The 18242-nt window shown below is 43.8% G+C and overlaps 1 protein-coding gene across 3 annotated transcripts in view; it reads right to left on the bottom strand.

Moving 5' to 3' along the window:
- sec22a (SEC22 homolog A, vesicle trafficking protein) overlaps positions 1 to 18242 on the bottom strand; it is a 57896-nt gene that overhangs the window by 33480 nt on the left and 6174 nt on the right. For 2 of the 3 annotated variants that reach the window (XM_033024869.1, XM_033024870.1), the window contains exon 2: positions 13704 to 13905. In XM_033024869.1, the coding sequence (XP_032880760.1) occupies positions 13704 to 13885 (182 nt within the window). In that variant the 5' untranslated portion in view covers positions 13886 to 13905. Of the gene's footprint in view, positions 1 to 13703; positions 13906 to 15403; positions 15465 to 18242 lie in introns of those variants that run through there. The other variant, XM_033024871.1, reaches the window with a different exon arrangement.

Genomic DNA, 18242 nt, shown 5'->3' with positions numbered 1-18242 from the left:
AATAAGATCCCTTCTCATCCTTCTAAACTTCAATGTATACAAGCCCAGTCGCTCCATTCTATCAACATATGACAGTTCCGTCCTCCCGGGAATTAACCTCATGAACCCATGCTGCACTCCCTCAATAAAGGGAATGTCCTTCCTCAAATTTGGAGACCAAAACTGCGCACAATACTCCAGGTGTGGTCTCACCAGGGCCCTGTACAACTGCAGAAGGACCTCAGTTAAAATATATTTAGAACTCCCTTACAATTTGTCTTGTGATTATAACTACCTGCAGGTCTCAATGAGCAAGGGGAAACAATCTAAAGGCAGCTTACTTGTGCTTTAGAGATACAGCGCGGCGTTTGCACCCACCGAGTTTGCGCTGACCAGCGATCACCCCGTACACTAATATTGTCCTACACACTAGGGACAATTTTACCGAATCCTACAAACCTGCACGTCTTTGTAGTGTGGGAGGAAACCGGAGCACCCGAAGAAAACCCACGCGGTCGCTGGGAGAACGTACAAACTCCGTACAGACGGCACCTGTAGTCAGGATCGAACCCGGGTCTCTGGCGCTGTGAGGCAGCAACTCTACCGCTGCGCCACCGTGCTGCCCAAACCCTATGCTTCCCTTCATATTCTGGGGGCCAAAGTCGCGAAGAACAAAGGGGACGCAGCGAGAACAAGAGGGACCTGTGGCGGTGGTGGGGGGTGGCGGGGACGAAAAAGGGACCAACAATATTTCACTGTAGCTTCACCGTACATGTGACAATACAGTATGTATGTATGTATGTATGTAACTATCTATCCATCTATCCTGAAGGCCACCATCTTTGACCTTCTCAGAGCAACAAATAAACCCCAAACTTCAGTCTCTTTTTGGAACTGTACCAATCAAGTGAATCTTATTCTTTTAATTTAAAGATGGAATTTGAATGCCCAGCTCCAAATGCTCTTGAGCAGAGATGGTGAGCTATTTTCGCGCAGTGCTTCTACTAGTTATTCTGTTGAGGACCAAAGCTGCATCTTTGTCATTGTTATTACATCACTCTTCAACAACGCTGCAAGAATTTAATGTGGAAGCCAACATTAATGTTGGAAAACCATGCAAACGGCAAAGCAACTAAGCGATGTCCTAAGCTTTATTGCCAAGCAGTAAAGAAAACTCAGATGGCAATAGAAGAACAAGGGTACCATTACTGTATTGTGCAGGCGATAAAAGTAAATTTCATTGAAAAGCTTAAAGGAAACCAGATTGCGTTTTTGTCCTTTGCCAACAACGAGGGCTGTTGTGTCAGTTCTGCAGCAACAGAAGTACATGATTGTGAACAGACTGCACAAGGAATGTAAAGTGGAAATAAAGTGTCGCTTTTTTTGTGAGGAGATACCACTCAGAATTACTTATTATTTTATATTATTGTTCAGAATTTTATATTATTCTTTACCCTGGAGTCACTAACATAGAAACATAGAAAATAGGTGCCGGAGGAGGCCATTCGGCCCTTCGAGCCACATTAACCACTACATTACCCACAACAGATAGCAAATAATCTGCTGACATGGCTTTGGTTAATCTGCATCAGAGAGAGGAGAGTGAGCGTGTGGATGGAAGAAAATCCACCCCCTTGTTTCCCCCATACAGCCAAGGAAACTTTGTGGATAAACCTTTTGTGGGAAACTTTGTGTCTGTACGGAGTTTGCACGTTCTCCCCCTGATCTCCGGTCTCCTCCCACGACATGTAGGTTTGTAGTTTATTTGGCTTTGGTAAATTTGTAAATTGTCCCTAGTGTGTGTAAGATAGTGTTAGTGTGTGGGGTTCGCTGGTCGGCGCGGAATTGGTGGGCCAAAGGGCCTATTTTTGCAATGTTTCTCTAAAACTAAGCATGGAGGTACAGCAGGCAGTGAAGAAAGTGAATGGCATGTTGGCCTTTATAACAAGAGGAATCGAATATAGGAGCAAAGAGGTCCCTCTGCAGTTGTACAGAGCCCTAGTGAGACCACACCTGGAGTATAGTGTGCAGTTTTGGTCCCCTAATTTGAGGAAGGACATTCTTGCTATTGAGGGAGTGCAGCGTAGGTTTACGAGGTTAATTCCCGGGATTGCGAGACTGTCATATGCTGAGAGACTGGAGCGGCTGGGCTTGTACACTCTGGAGTTTAGAAGGATGAGAGGCAATCTCATTGAAACATATAAGATTGTTAAGGGTTTGGACACGCTAGAGGCAGGAAACATGTTCCCGATGTTGGGGGAGTCCAGAACCAGGGGCCAAAGTTTAAGAATAAGGAGTAAGCCATTTAGTAAGGAGACAAGGAAACACTTTTTCTCACAGAGAGGGTGAGTCTGTGGAATTCTCTGCCTCAGAGGGTGGTGGAAGCAGGTTCTCTGGATGCTTTCAAGAGAGAGCTAGATAGGGGTCTTAAAAATAGCGGAGTCAGGGGATGTGGGGAGAAGGCAGGAACGGGGTACTGATTGGGGATGATCAGCCATGATCACATTGAATGGCGGTGCTGGCTCGAAGGGCTGAATAGCCTACTCCTGCACCTATTGTCTATTAGAATGCCTATCGTTCTATCCCTCGCCCTCACTTCGGTAAGTCCGACCATACCGCGGTGCTGCTTCTTCCTGCCTACAAGCAGCAATTAAAGAGCGCACCCCCAGAAGTGAGGACAGCACAGAGCTGGTCGGGGGGGGCAGAAGAACAACTCCAGGACTGTTTGGAGTCTGTAGACTGGGCAATGTTCAAGGACTCGGCAACGGACTTGAACGAATATGCCACAGTCGTTACAGACTTCATAAAGAAATGTGTGGAGGACTGCATCCCTACAAAAACCTTCCGAGTGTTTCCCAATCAGAAACCTTGGATGAACTATGAGATCCGTACTCTCCTGAAGTCCAGACACAGGGCATTCACATCCAACGATACAGTGGCCTACATGAAGACCAGATACGACCTTGGTAAGGCCATCAAAAAGGCAAAAAGGGACTTCTGCTCCAAACTGGAGGACGAGACAGATGTTCGGCAGCTGTGGCAGGGTCTGAATGCAATCACCTCCTACAAGGCAAAACCAGGAGGCAGCTCGAATGCCGGTGTAACATCACTCCCTGACGAGCTCAATGCGTTTTACGCACGCTTTGACAGGGAGAATACTGATGTGCCTTCCCGATCCCCCATTCGCTGTGATGGCATTTCAGTCTCAGTCACAGAGGCCGATGTCAGGAAATCCTTCAGAGGGGTGAACCCCCGAAAAGCACCTGGACCTGATGGTATACCCGGCCGTGTTCTAAAAACCTGTGCGGACCAACTGGCGGGAGTTTTTACGGACATTTTCAACCTCTCACTTCTGAGGTCTGAGGTCCCCACCTGCTTTAAAAGGGCATCAATTATACCGGTGCCCAAGAAGAGTAAGGTGACGTGCCTCAATGACTATCGACCAGTGGCACTAACGCCGGTGGTGATGAAGTGCTTTGAGAGGTTGATCATGGAGCAAATCAACTCCTACATCGACAAAAACCTGGACCCACTGCAGTTCGCATACCGCCACAACAGATCAACGGTGGATGCGATCTCGCTGGCCCTCCACTCCGCACTGGACCACTTGGACAACAAAAACTCATATGTCAGGCTGTTATTCATTGATTACAGCTCGGCATTTAACACAATCATCCCCTCCAAACTGGTTACCAAACTCGCAGAACTGGGTCTCTGCGCATCCCTCTGCAACTGGATCCTCGACTTCCTCGTCCACAGACCACAGTCTGTTCGTATTGGTGGAAATGTGTCAGCCTCAATAACAATCAGCACGGGAGCACCTCAAGGCTGCGTGCTCAGCCCCCTGCTGTACTCACTCTATACCCATGACTGCGTAGCGAACCACAGTGCGAACTCCATCATCAAGTTCGCTGATGACACCACTATTGTGGGGCGTATCACTGATGGGGATGAGTCAGAGTACAGAAGAGAGATCGAGCAACTGTCCATATGGTGCCAGCGCAATAACCTGGCCCTGAACACCAGCAAAACCAAGGAACTGATTGTGGACTTTGGAAGGAGTAGGAGGGGGACCCACAGCCCCATTTATATCAACGGGTCGATGGTTGAAAGGGTCAAGAACTTCAAATTCCTGGGGGTGCACATCTCTGAAGATCTTTCCTGGTCCGAGAACACGAACGCAATTATCAAAAAAGCTCATCAGCGCCTCTACTTCCTGAGAAGATTACGGAGAGTCGGATTGTCAAGGAAGACTCTCTCTAACTTCTACAGGTGCACAGTCGAGAGCATACTGACCGGTTGCATCGTGGCTTGGTTCGGAAATTTGAGCGCCCTGGAGAGGAAAAGATTACAAAAAGTAGTAAACACTGCCCAGTCCATCATCGGCTCTGACCTTCCTTCCATCGAGGGGATTTATCGCAGTCGCTGCCTCAAAAAGGCTGGCAGTATCATCAAAGACCCACACCATCCTGGCCACACACTGATCTCCCTGCTACCTTCAGGTAGAAGGTACAGGAGCCTGAAGACTGCAACAACCAGGTTCAGGAATAGCTACTTCCCCTCAGCCATCAGGTTATTAAACCTGGCTCGGACAAAACTCTGATTATTAGCAACCACTTTCTGTTATTTGCACTACCAGTTTATTTATTCATGTGTGTATATATTTATATCATGGTATATGGACACATTTATCTGTTTTGTAGTAAATGCCTACTATTTTCTGTGTGCTTAAGCAAAGCAAGAATTTCATTGTCCTATACATGGACACATGACAATAAACTCACTTGAACTTGAACTTGTTTATTGTCTATTGTCTAAACTTATAAAAGCTGGCAAGCTACAAGGCCAAGAATTAATAGATCAATTACTGCCTAATATCTTAACATTCAGTTAACAAAATATGCAATAGTGATTGCTATATTTTAATTCAGTCTATAGTAAACTATTACTGCTTCTACCTATAGTAATATCCCCAAAGATACAATATTGGCTTTAAGCCCAAATTCTGGTGCATCAAACACTTCTCTTAAAAGTATACCTTTAATTGTTTTATGATAACCATCTCAGACGCATTTACATTCTGTTTGAAATAAAACCATTTTACCTTGCAATCACATTGTAAAATAAAAGCCAGAATTCAGTCAAGGCTAGTCTTTCCACAGGAATCAATAAAACAAGAATAAAGTTCAACTCTGCCCCAAAGATATTTTGAACCCGGTTAACACAACATAAATGTGGTACAGGAATTGAAACACTAAACACGAAACATAAAATGTAAATGCATCCCTAAACCCAAACTAGAAAGTTGCAACAAACACAATAACCCCACACCTCCTATATGAAAAAATGTATACTTTTATTCGGTGATTTTGATTCGGTGATCATGATTCGGTGATCATGATCAGCCATGATCATATTGAATGGCGGTGCAGGCTCGAAGGGCCGAATGGCCTACCCCTGCACCTAATTTCTATGTTTCTATGATTTCACAGTCAACACTGGCCAAAGTAGAAGTACTCATTATCACCTTCCCCCGCAGCCAACAATGGAGCATTGTGGACTCTACCTTTCCGTGTGATCGTTGCTGGCCCTGATCTAGGTTTCATTAATTTGTTCTATGTCATATCGCTTGCTTCCCTCTCCCCTGACTCCCAGTTTGAAGGGTCTTGACCCAAAACTTCACCTATTCCTTTTCCCCAGAGATGCTGCCTGACCCGCTGAGTTACTCCAGTATTTTGTGTCTATCTTCAAAGTAGCATTGTTTGTACGCGCAAGGTTAGACCTATTGCCATAGACTGCTTGACCAGGAGTTTCAACCAACAGTTTGTATCTGATATAGATCTGATAAAGAGTCCCAGCTATATACGTTCCAATGTAACAGTAATCCAAAGAAAGTCAGATGGAACCCGGGTCTCTGGCGCTGAAAGGCAGCAACTCTACCGCTGCGCTACTATTCTATTAAAGGAAGAAAAATTAGAAGTATCAGTCTGTGCTATATAAGACAGGTTAAAATAGCATGAGTTACAGACAGAATGTGGGGTGTCACAATTGATATAAGTAGCTGCCCTTTCATCTCCAGTGGCTGGGGTTGTCCAGCTAAATTTGGCATAAAAACCTAATTTCTTTAATGAAAGGATCTTTAATGAAAGGATGATTTAATGTATGTATATCAGCATGAAGTGAGTGCAGAGAACTGCCTACAATAGACACTGCACCAAAATGCCATTAGTGTTGTTTAGTATTGAGTGATTTTGAAGATACGCTTGAGGCATGTCGGTGTAGAAAAGTAGAAAGGCCTTTCCACCAATGTGCTAATGTCAACTGGAAGACAAAAAAATAGGGATGACCTAACAATCGACATTCCATTTCCCAGCAATAGGCACACTCATCGTGATCAGTAAAATTACTTTAAGGGAAACTGGAAGAATAATGTTTGGCATATGATTAAAGCCAAAACGTTTTTTTTTTTAAAGTTCTTCATATTAAACTGAAAAATGCAATGTGGCACGTGTGAATTTTATCGAACTGCACAGGAGGTAGTCAATCAGTCCAGCTATCTTTCAAAGGAACAATCCAATTTTAAAAGCATAACACACAGGAGCAGAATTAGGCCATTCGCACCATCACGTCTGCTCTGCCATTTAATCATAGCTGATCTACTTTTCCCTCTCAACCCCATTCCCCTGCTTTCACCCCATAATCTTTGACGTCTTTACTAATCAAGAATGTATCAATCTCCACTTTAAAAATACCCAATGACTTGGTCTCCACAGCTGTGGCAATTAATTCCAGATTCACCACCCTCTGGCTAAATAAATTCCTCCTCATCTCCTTTCAAAAGACATCCTTTTATTCTTGAGGCAGTGACCTCTGTTCCTAGACTAGTGGAACCATCCTCTCCACATCCACTCTATCTAGGCCTTTCATTATTCCCACTACACACACTTTCCCAACACTCCACTACATTCTCTCTCTCCAAATATCGATTTATTTCTCTTTTAGAAGTTACAAATGAATCTGGTTCCTTCAGTGTAATAATAATGAACTGCAGATGATGCCTTTATACCAAAGATAGACACAAAATGCTGAAGTTACTCAGTGTGTCAGGCAGCATTCCTGGAGAAACTGGATAGGGTCGGGACCTTCTTCAGAATGATTGTAGTGCTACCATGAAAACAAACGTTTCTAACTTCGGGAAATCAGTTTGCAGATAGTTCTTAGGAAGAAAACCTTTACATATCCCTGGGGCTGTTGTTCGTTATTAGGATAGGTCAGATAAATTGGGGTTATTCTCCTTGGAATGTTGATAGCTGAGGGGTGACTCTACAGTAGTCAAGAGTGTTTTATTGTCATATGTCCCAGATAGGACAATGAAATTCTTGCTTGCTGCAGCACAACAGATTATGTAAACATAGCACATAACGGGAGGGAACAGTTCAGTGTATATATATATATATATATACACACATGCACACATACTCAATAAATAAACAAATATAGTGCAATAATAATAATAGTCTGTTGTAGTTCAGAGCTTATTTGTTGTCGTGTTTAATAGCGTGATGGCTGTCGGGAAGAAGCTGTTCCTGAACCTGGACGTTACAGTTTTCAGGCTCCTGTACCTTCTTCCCAATGGCAATGGTGAAATGGTGTACGGCCAGGATGGTGTGGGTCTTTGATGATGTTGGCTGCCTTTTTGAGGCGGTGACTTCAATACATTAGCAGGGACATAGATAGGATAAGTAGAATCTTTTTCCTATGTAGGGGAGACCAGGGCATGGGTTTACGATAAGAGAGGAGAAATTTAAAGAATAAAATGTTCACACAGAGACAGGCAGATATCCAGAAGGTGCAGACTGTGGAGGTAGTGGAGTCAGGTATAATTACAATGTTTTAAAAGCTTTTTTGACATGTACTTGGATAGGAACAGGCACAGAGGGATATGGGCCTAATGGGTACAAATGGGATTAGTGTCCACCTTGTCCATGACCAACATGGACAAGGTGGACCAATAAAGCCCATTTCTTTGCAATATTCTACTATGATCCTGTGATATTTTAACAGCCGTCTTAATTGGCTCCTCTGCACTCAAAGATATATCTACCAATACCCCCATTGTTCTATTCCTTTAAAATTGTACTATTGTATTCTATTGCTTCTTCTCATTGTCCTTACTGAAACATTTCACTTCATATTGGAATTAAATTTAATCTGCTACATGCCTTCACCTTTCAATGTCCTCCAGAAGTCTGCTACTTGTTCTTTAACATATTTTCAAGCTGAGTCAGGTATAAACTTTTGAAATTATGCTGTTTAACCAAATCTAGCTCATAGATTTAAAAAAAAGGTCCTTAACATCGACTTCGAAGGTACCTTCCAGCATATTAAATGAAAAATGTCATCATTACTCTTCATTTTCAGTGTTTACTCAAATTTCTGTCTGCCCTTTCAATGAGTTATAATTTTCCCACCATTACATAGTGATTTGCCAAATACCTTTTAAAAGTACACATGTAGATATCTCAAGAATAATAGGAATACATTGCAGATGCTCAAAATCACAAATAAAAATAAAAAGTCCTGTAAATATTCAGGTGCTCACATAATGCCCATGGAGAGAAAAAGATTAAGCGGTTCATTATCACATTTTCTCTGCAGGTGCTGTCTGACCTGCAATTTTCAAGCAGTGCCCTCATTACTCTTCCCCATGCTTGAGTAAAGAACTTAATCAAGTGAGTGTAACATAATTTTCCTTAAACAAATCATAACTAACAAACAGAAGCAAAAATAGACCAATTGACCCCTGGAGTCTGCTCTGGCATTTAATAAGATTGCAGCTGATACGATCTTAGCCTTAACGTTGCTTTTTTTTTTACTGTCCCTTAACCTTAACTCCCCTGTAGACCAAATATCCACCTTGAAAATATTCAATGACTCAACGTCCATAGCTAGCTTTCTCCCCACCCCCTCCACCCCACCCCCAGCCCCTCACAACTATCAGTCGGAAGAAGAGTCCCAACCCAAAATGTCATCAATCTATTTGGCTCTTTGGCCCTTCTTGCCAACACCGACCAACATGTCCCATCTACACTAATCCCACTTGCCTGCGTTTGGGCAATATCCCTCTAAACCTGTCCTATTCATGTACCCGTCTTAATTGTTTCTTTAACTTTGCAATAGTCCCTGCCTACATCCTCCAGCAGCTCGTTCCGTACACCCACAACCCTTTGTGTGAAAAGGGTACCCCTCAAATTCCTACAAAATCTTTCCCCCTTCACCTTAAACCTATGACATATGTTCTCGATTCCCCTACTCTGGGCGAGAGACTACCCGTCTACCAAAACTATTCCTCCCAGGATTTTATAGACCTCCGTAAGATTACCCCTTATCCTCCTGCACTGCAGGGAACAGATTCCCAGCCTGCTCAACCTCTCTATTTAGCTCAGACTCTCGAGTGAGTCCTGGCAACATCCTTGTAAATCTTCTCTGCACTCTTTCCAATTTAACAAAATCTTTCCTATAATATGGTGCCCAGGACGGAATACAATACTAAATGTGGCCTCACCAACGTCTTATATAACTGCAACATTACCTCCCAACATCTATACTCAGTACGTGTAAGAAAGAACTGCAGGTGCTGGTCTAAATCGAAGGTAGACACAAAATGCTGCAGTAACTCAGCGGGACAATACACAGTACTCTGACTGATGGCCAATGTTTCCTCCACAGATGTTGCCTGACCTGCTGGGTACCACTCAGAGAAGAAACGTCTTCTCTTCTCCATATTAAACAAGTTGATGTCTTAGTCTGAAACTATGCCCCTGCTTCTAGGGACATCTCAGCATCCACCTTGTTAATCCCATTCAGAATCTATGCTTCCATAAAAGCATCTCTTATTTATCAACATTCTGAGGTGAATAGTCTAAATAGGTTCAACAATCCAATCTCTGCACTGCCTTCAATGGGCGCATATATTTTCTTATATGCAGAGTCTGAAATAGTAGGCAGGGTTCCAGGTTCAGTCTCAATTGCACCCTGTAAAATTGCATTTACTGCTTTTATATTCCATACCTGTTGCAAAAAGGAAAACATCCCATTAGTCTTAACTATTTCCTGTACCGAATGCTAACCTTTGGTTGCATGTACCAGGGCCCCCAGATCCCTTTGCAATCTCTCTGCATTTGAATAATTTTATTTTTCATTTATTTCTTCCCAAGTGGGTAACGCCACATTTTGTTGACGTTATATTCCATCTGCTAGCTTATTACCCATTTATAAGTGTATCTTCATCCCTTTGCAGGCTGTAGCTTCCCGTCATAGCCTGCTAACCCATCTATCTTTGTTTCATCAGCAAAGTTGAGCACAGTACATTTAGTTTCTTCATCAAATATCAATAAAGATGGATTGAGGGCCCAGCACTGATTCCTGCAGTCTTTGTCCACCCAGCTGCAATAAATTCCACCTCTCCCGCCCCACATCACCTGTATTCACCTCTCACTGTGTCAGGCTTTGTCTGGCCCCCACCTCTTTTCCAGCTTTCTTTCCCCTACGACAACTAGTCTGAACGGTCCCAACCTGAAACAAGGAACTGCAGATGCTGGTGTACAAAATAAAACACAAACTCGGGGTCGGGGTCGGCACGGTGGCGTAGTGGTAGAGTTACTGCCTTACAGCGCCAGAGACCCAGGTTCGATCCTGACTACGGGTGCTGTCTGTACGGAATTTGTACGTTCTCCCCGTGGGTTTTCTCCGAGATCTTCAGTTTCCTCTCACACTCCAAAGACATACAGGTTTGTAGGTTAATTGGCTTGGTATTAATGTAAAAATTGTCCCTAGTGTGTGTAGGATAGTGTTAATGTGCGGGGATCGCTGGTCAGTGTGGATTCGGTGGGCTGACGGGCCTGTTTCCGCGCTGTATCTCCAAACTAAACTACACTAAAGCAGGTCAGGCAGACATCTAGATGATATTTGATAGGTAAAGTTACACTTGCCACTGTCTCCGGCAGGGAAGCACCGGATTCAGGACTTACCTTGTCTGCACATCTGGCCACCCACAGCGGTGACTGCGGAGGGCTGTGGTCCTGACCACGGGGGAAAATGGAGGAGGGCTGACTAAACTTTGTGCCTTCTACCACAGTGATGAATGCTGTCGTGGATGTTTGTGTTAAATTGTTATTGTGTATTGTGTGTTCTTTTTTATTGTATCGCTGCTGATAAATTCATTTCACTGCACTTTATTGTGTATGTGACGAATAAATCTGACTATTGACTATTATTATAGACTTCAGAAAAAGTCTAAAGCAGGGGGCGGCAACCTAGTTCTGCATAGAGGCCGGGCCGCATGTCCGTGAGCGGATGGCGGGCCACATCTATCACGTGTACACATGGATCCCGCCCCAATCCCGCCCCGGATGGCAGGCATCGAATCACGTGTTAACAAAAGGTAGACAAAAATGCTGGAGAAACTCAGCGGGTGAGTCAACCACATGCAATCCTTGCATGTCTCACCCGCTGAGTTTCTCCAGCATTTTTGTCTACCTTCGATTTTTCCAGCATCAGCAGTTCTTTCTTAAACGTGTTCACAGACGGTGCGCGGCCAGTGCCGGCGGCTTTGCGCAGGATGCGGTACAGCCAGAGCTCGGCCGCTGCTCGGGGCAACTGATCGCTGCTCGGGGCGCTCAGCGGGCCGGATGATTACGGGGAAAAAAATCCGCCTGCGGGCCGAATGATTTTGGGTTACGGGCCGACCCCTGGTCTAAAGCCACCTCTCAAATATCGTCCAGAGATGTGCCTGACCCACTTGATTAGTGCAGGTGTCAGGGGTTATGGGGAGAAGGCAGGAGAATAGGGTTGAGAGGGAAAGATAGATCAGCCATGATTGAACTGCAGAGTAGACTTGATGGGCCGAATGGTCTAATTCTGCTCCTATCACTTATGAACGTGTAGATGGGTCTCCAACGTTGCTTTAAACATTAATAATACTTGCAATGGAGAGGAATAGAAACGATTTCAACACGCCTGCGTTAGTGTGCCAAACTCACATTTAAATTGAAAGGTAGACATTTAGTGTACATATTTCAGATAAAACGTCCCTCCAGACCTATGTTTTCAACGATTCTATTACTTGTGGACTAAAGATGGCTTCGCTCATCACCTTTACACATTTCCATGACTGACCTCTTTGCTGGGTGACAGCAATATCAGAAGGTGGAGGCCAAACTCAGATTGTGTTAGCAACTGGAGAAACACAATGCCATTAAATTGATTAATGAAACATGGGAAATGTGGTTTTAGGAGGCACGGACTTACTGAACAATAGTTAAAGCTAGCTTTGTTTCATTTTAAAGCAGTTTTCAACCAGTATAACAAACAAAAGCAGCTTCAACATAATTTTACACAAGTGCCAGTAGACAAGAGGCCAAATGTACATCTCCGGTTCTCTGCCAACTACTCTCTACAATTTATAAAAGACAGTGACTAATCCATGCACTATGAAAGCACAACTGACCCCATGGCGGACGTTGACCTGTGTACAAGTTTGAACAAAGTGTTTAACGGAAGACATTAATCTCCATTTAGGTTTATACAGCTTTTCCCCATTTGTTTGCACCAATAACATTTGATCTCGCTCTGCAAAACACGATGTACACAAAGTTAACTTTGCTCTCTTGGAAATAAGCAAAAGCAGGGGACATTAAATGGTGCATACGGAGGCAAGAAATGCAAACCCTCAGCCACATAACATATAAACGGGTCCTTAAATCATAGTCATGTTTCTGTTTATGTGGCTTGCAATCAATCGTTTTGACGGCTGCAATGCAGTGCCGTGCGATTCTTTTCTCACTACATACAAACACCCTTAAACAGCTATTAATCCCTCTAAAGCTAGCTCTCGGCAGTTCACAAAATGTAGGTGAAAGCTCAGCTGAGGACTTGGGAACGTAGAATACTATTCCAGGGCAGAGGGTGCATTACATGGAGATATTAAACCAAACTATCCAGGTTGGGTTCAAAGGGATCCTGATGGCACTATGAAGATATGTCCTGGTCACAATTCCTACACACCAAATGATAGGATAGCCCATTTCGGTTTAGTTTAGTTTAGAGATACAGCGAGGAAACAAGCCCTTCGGCCCACCGGGTCTGCACCGACCCTTCCTGAGTCTCAACCCAAAATGTCACTTATTCCTCTTCTTGAGAGATGCTGCCTGACCCGTTGAGTAACTCCAGCATTTTGTGTCTATCTGCGGTATAAACCAGCAACTGCAGTTCATTCCTACACAAATAATCCTTGGGTACAAGCGTATACTTCCCCATAAAGGGGAACACAGGGCAGTGAGGAAGGCATATGGCATTCTTGCCTTCATTGTCTGAGACATTGAGGATAAGAGTTGGAATGTCTTATTACAGAAAATTGGAACTGGCCTTTGCAAATGGCAATCGTAACTTGGACAACAGTTCATTTTAAAGTTAAGAGCGATGTTTTGAAACAAAAAGCAAATCAATTACATGGTGTTTGGAGCTGAATGGCCCACTGTTCCTGCATTTAACAGCAGCAAAATCAGATTCTCTTTTTGAGATAACTTTGTCTGATTGACAAAGACGACTTAATTTTGAAGGCCTTTCTTTGGTTGCAAAGTGCCTTGGGAAATGCTGGACATAAACGTTCAAAAAATTATTTGTTCCCTTCTAAAGCAAATATCAAGGGAATATCAATAACTTACTGTATGTTGTAGTGTACATCTTTCAGAGTGCTTCGATCAGGCAGATGGCCTAGTTTTTTTGACAGCACTTTAAGATACTTCTTGGTTTCCTGTACTCCTTTATTGTGTTCGTAATCTGTCGAGGCAGAAAGAGGAAGGCCATCTCGAACACGCACCACTGAAGCAAAGAGGACCATGGACATTTCCGACACCCCCAGGGATGCTGAAAAACATTCAAGGAAATGGTCTTGGAAAATTAATACATGTTAATTGTCAGTTCTAAAACATTATCTGCCTGTCAACACCCCTCCCGCCCCCTTGCCTGTGTTCATCTACCGCCTGCCATGCATTGGACTGCCCCTCAACCAACCTCCCTTCCATTGAAGGCAGACACAAAAAGCAGGAGTAACTCAGCAGGGCAGGCAGGAGCCCTGGAGAGAAGTAATGGGTGATGTTTCAGCTCAAGACCCTTTTTCAGACCTGACCCCCCCGCCACCATTGACTCCATCTACTTCACGCTGCGTCAGCAAGGCCACCAGCATAATCAAATACGTGTCTCACCCCGGTCAGGCAAGAAATACAGAAGTAGGAAAATGCACACCTCTAGATTCAGGGACAGTTTCTTCCCAGCAGTTATCAGGCAACTGAAACATCCTATCACCACCTGACCTAACCTCTACCTCCTTGGAGACCCTCAGACTATTTTAATCAGACTTTACTGGACTTCATCTTGCAATGAACGTTAGTCCCCTTTTCTTGTAACTACACAAGATTGTAATGATGTACAGCCTTTTTCATGACTGGATAGCACGCACCAAAAAAGCTTTTCACTGTACTTCCGTACACATGACAGCAATAATAAGCCACAATGACAAACTACGACAAATGCTCTTCTAGCTTTCTTTCCCTCACCCCTGCATTCAGTCCCGACCCGAAAAGCCAGCTATCCATGCTCTCCAGGGATGCAAGCTTTTTGTGTCTTCCCTTGGTAAACCAGCATCTGTGGTTCCTCGTTTCCATGGTATCTTCAACATTCAATATCTTCTGCCTCAAAAAGGCTGCCAGCATCATCAAGGACCCACACCATCCTGGCCACACACTCATCCCTCCGCTGCCATCGGGTAGACGGTACAGGAGCCTGAAATCTGCAACATCCAGATTCAGGAACAGCTTCTTCCCCACGGCCATCAGACCATTAAACTCAATTTCAAACAAACTATGAACTATAACAACCTATTGCACTTCATCTATTTACTGATGTGTGTATATATATATATTCTATGGTATATGGACACACTGATCTGCTCTGTATATTTGACTACAATATCCTGTTGTGCTGCAGCAATGCAAGAATTTCATTGTCCTATCTGGGACACATGACAATAAACTCTCTCGACTTGACTCTCTTTATATATATTTACCGTTTGGTAACAGCAAAAAGGCCAGGTGACTATAATATCGTTAGATATCTGAAGACAAACTTGTTCACTGTGGTAGGTGCTGAACAAGGTGCATGTGTGCAGAGCTGCAGCAAGTGGGTTCCATCAGCATTTCTTCAGATGTTACACTCGGGCACTGAAGGATATTACCTGCTGCCAAAGCAGTTCTTACATTGTCTGCTGTTTCTAATCTATCCCCCAGATGTCCCTGTGATTTCTCGCAAGGCTGTACAATGAGGAAGGTGCAACATTCAACGCCTGGTCGATGCTGAAGTAGCTCACCTCAGCAATTTGACAGTCCGAAAATTGAAAATGCTGCGTATCCCGTAAGATGAAACAACCTGCAAATAGGATGGGCCCCTTGTCACACCACAAGTATTACTGTCTTTCCACTCTGCAGGTACCAGTAAGCACAAATTCTGTAATAAAAAGGATCTGCAGATGCTGGATTATACCAAAGATACATACAAAATGCTGGTAGATAAAAATGCTGGAGAAACTCAGCGGGTGAGGCAGCATCTATGGAGCGAAGGAAACGGTGACGGTAAAAAAAAAAACTGTCTTGACCATTCTTTGCTCAGTACCCCACTGAGCGGAAGTTCATAGTTGGCATAGGTGCAGAATTAGGCCATTTGGCCCATCAAATCTACTCCGCCATTCAACCATGGCTGATCTATCTTTTCCTCTCAACCCCATTCTCCTGCCTTCGCCCTATAACTCCTGATACCCATACCAATCAAGAATCTGTCGATCACCGCCTTAAAAATATCCAATGACTTGGCCTCCACAGCCGTCTGTGGCAATGAATTCCACAGATTCACCACCCTCTGACTAAAGAAATTCCTCCTCATTTCCTTTCTAAAGGTACATCCTTTTATTCTGAGGCTCTGGCCTCTGGTCCTAGACTCTCCCACTAGTGGAAGCATCCTGTCCACATCCACTCTATCCAGAAATAGGTAATTCCCCCTACTGATCAAGAGACCTCAGGCAGATGTTGCAGGGAGAGTGAGAAGCAAAGGTTCAGGCTTTGTGGCAACGAATCCCTATGGCTACATTGCCAACCGCTGTGGCTTAAATCACAAGAATAATTAATTTGGGAAGTTACCACCAGCAACAACATTAAAACAAGTATTAAGCTGCTGCTTTCTAGAAAAAAGCCAATGGGAATAAAATAGCCTAAAAAATGTAATTTGCAAATTCCCTAACCCAATAGAGTCCAAATTATTTAAGAGCACAGTAAGAATATTGCAAAAATGTTTCATCTGTAACTAATTAAGCTACTTAATTGCTTTATCTTTTCGCACAATCTTAATTTAACACCATGTTTAAATTAATCAGCAAGAGAAGTTTTACAACTTTTTCATTGCTGCTGGCTACATTTTTATATGCTACGATAGCATCTGAATAAATCTGCATTCCAGTTGTGCGCCATGTGGAAATTTATGCCTTTATTAATCTCCCCACCATATAACAAAAACACATTTTTACTGCTCAGCTCTCAAAGTCTAATTTATCGGTTGAAATTTTGTATAGCAAAAACAGCTGGCAAATTAGGATACATGGATTTAAAATGTAATTGACAAAAATTATGTTAGCCATTGTTGCCTGACTACATTCCTGTACCTGGCAACGCTCTGAAAACAAGCAATCTGATCAACTTTGCCGTCATCTTTGATCCCGGTTAACAATTCCGAGCTCCAGTGCGTTCCAACACCAAGACCGAGTATTTATACTTCCACTCACATCAGCAACTCTGCCCCTGCCTCACAAAGAACAAAAGGGGCCCAGCGTTGGGGGGCAGGTAGAACAAAGAGGGACCCAGCATGGGGGGCCGCCGACAGAACAAAGAGGGACCCGGCGTGAGGAGGCCGCCGGGAACAGAGGGACCCAGTGTGGGGGGGTGGGGGGCACTGAAAACAAAGGACACTGCGTGGTGGGGGGAGGGGCAAAAACAGAGGGACCATTGAGGACTGCTTTGTAACCTTGTTGGTGCCCTGTACGTGGCGACTCTTTGCATACATTGTGCATGGTATGCAACACAAAAAATTTCACTCTGACATCACTTTTGCTAATAGGGTATCAATCAGTCTACCGACTCATCTGCTGTTGATAATGCCATCTATATCTTTGCTAACCATTCCAGCATAAGATGTAACGAGTGGGATTGATGGGATCTCACTGTTCTATAATTAATTTATGGACTTGGATAAAGGTGCTGAAGGTGCAGTTGCTAAGGACATGAAGGTAAGGAGGAGCGCGGGTTTACGGCAGGAGATTGCCTGGCAAAGGATGAAATGCTACTGGGGTAGGTGGGAATGGAGGGCTTACTTTACAATCATATCAGCCATGATCTTATTGAACGGGGATGCAAACTTGCAAGGCTGAGTGATCGACCTCTGTCGCTAACCTGTATGTATGGGCAGCTTACAACCCAGTGGTGTGCTATCGACTTTGCTAAATTCAAGTAACCCTTGCTTTCTCTCTCTCTCCATCCACCCACCATCCTAGCTCTCCAACCAGTCCAACTGTCCTCTTGATTAAATTTTATCTTTGTATGCTTCATTGTCACCTACCCCTAGCTAGCAACGATCTATTCTACATTCCTTGATCATCGTCCCCTTTGATGTCTTGTTTTCACATCATACCCTTCCATATCTCTGTGTCTCCCTTCCCCTGACTCTCAATTTGAAGGTCTCGACCCAAAATGTCACCCAATCCTTCTATCCAGAGATGCTGCCTGTCCAGTTGAGTTACTCAAGCATTTTGTATCTATCTACTGTATATACACATGCTCTATATTCAGCTGCCTTTAAAACATAGGACATTCAAAACTCCTCTGTCCATGCACTAACGCGTAACGTCCCATGCACCAAACATAAATTCTGGGCAAAAACAGGTCTGAAGAAGGATCGCAACCTGAAACGTTACCTATTCCTTTTCTCCAGAGATGCTGCCTGACCCGCTGAGTTACTCCAGAATAATGTGTGTGTCACCAAACACAAACAGGAGTTGTTCACTCCAGGACTGAATTCCAAGTCACCGCTGTGTAGGAAAGAACTGCAGATGCCGGTATCATTGACTTATTCAGAGAATGCAGAGAATACGCTTTACAATCATCTAT

Source organism: Amblyraja radiata, chromosome 7, assembly GCF_010909765.2.
Source record: "Amblyraja radiata isolate CabotCenter1 chromosome 7, sAmbRad1.1.pri, whole genome shotgun sequence".
NCBI lineage: Eukaryota > Metazoa > Chordata > Chondrichthyes > Rajiformes > Rajidae > Amblyraja > Amblyraja radiata.
The sequence above is the reverse complement of the archived record's forward strand: the minus strand, read 5'-3'. Positions and strand labels throughout refer to the sequence as shown.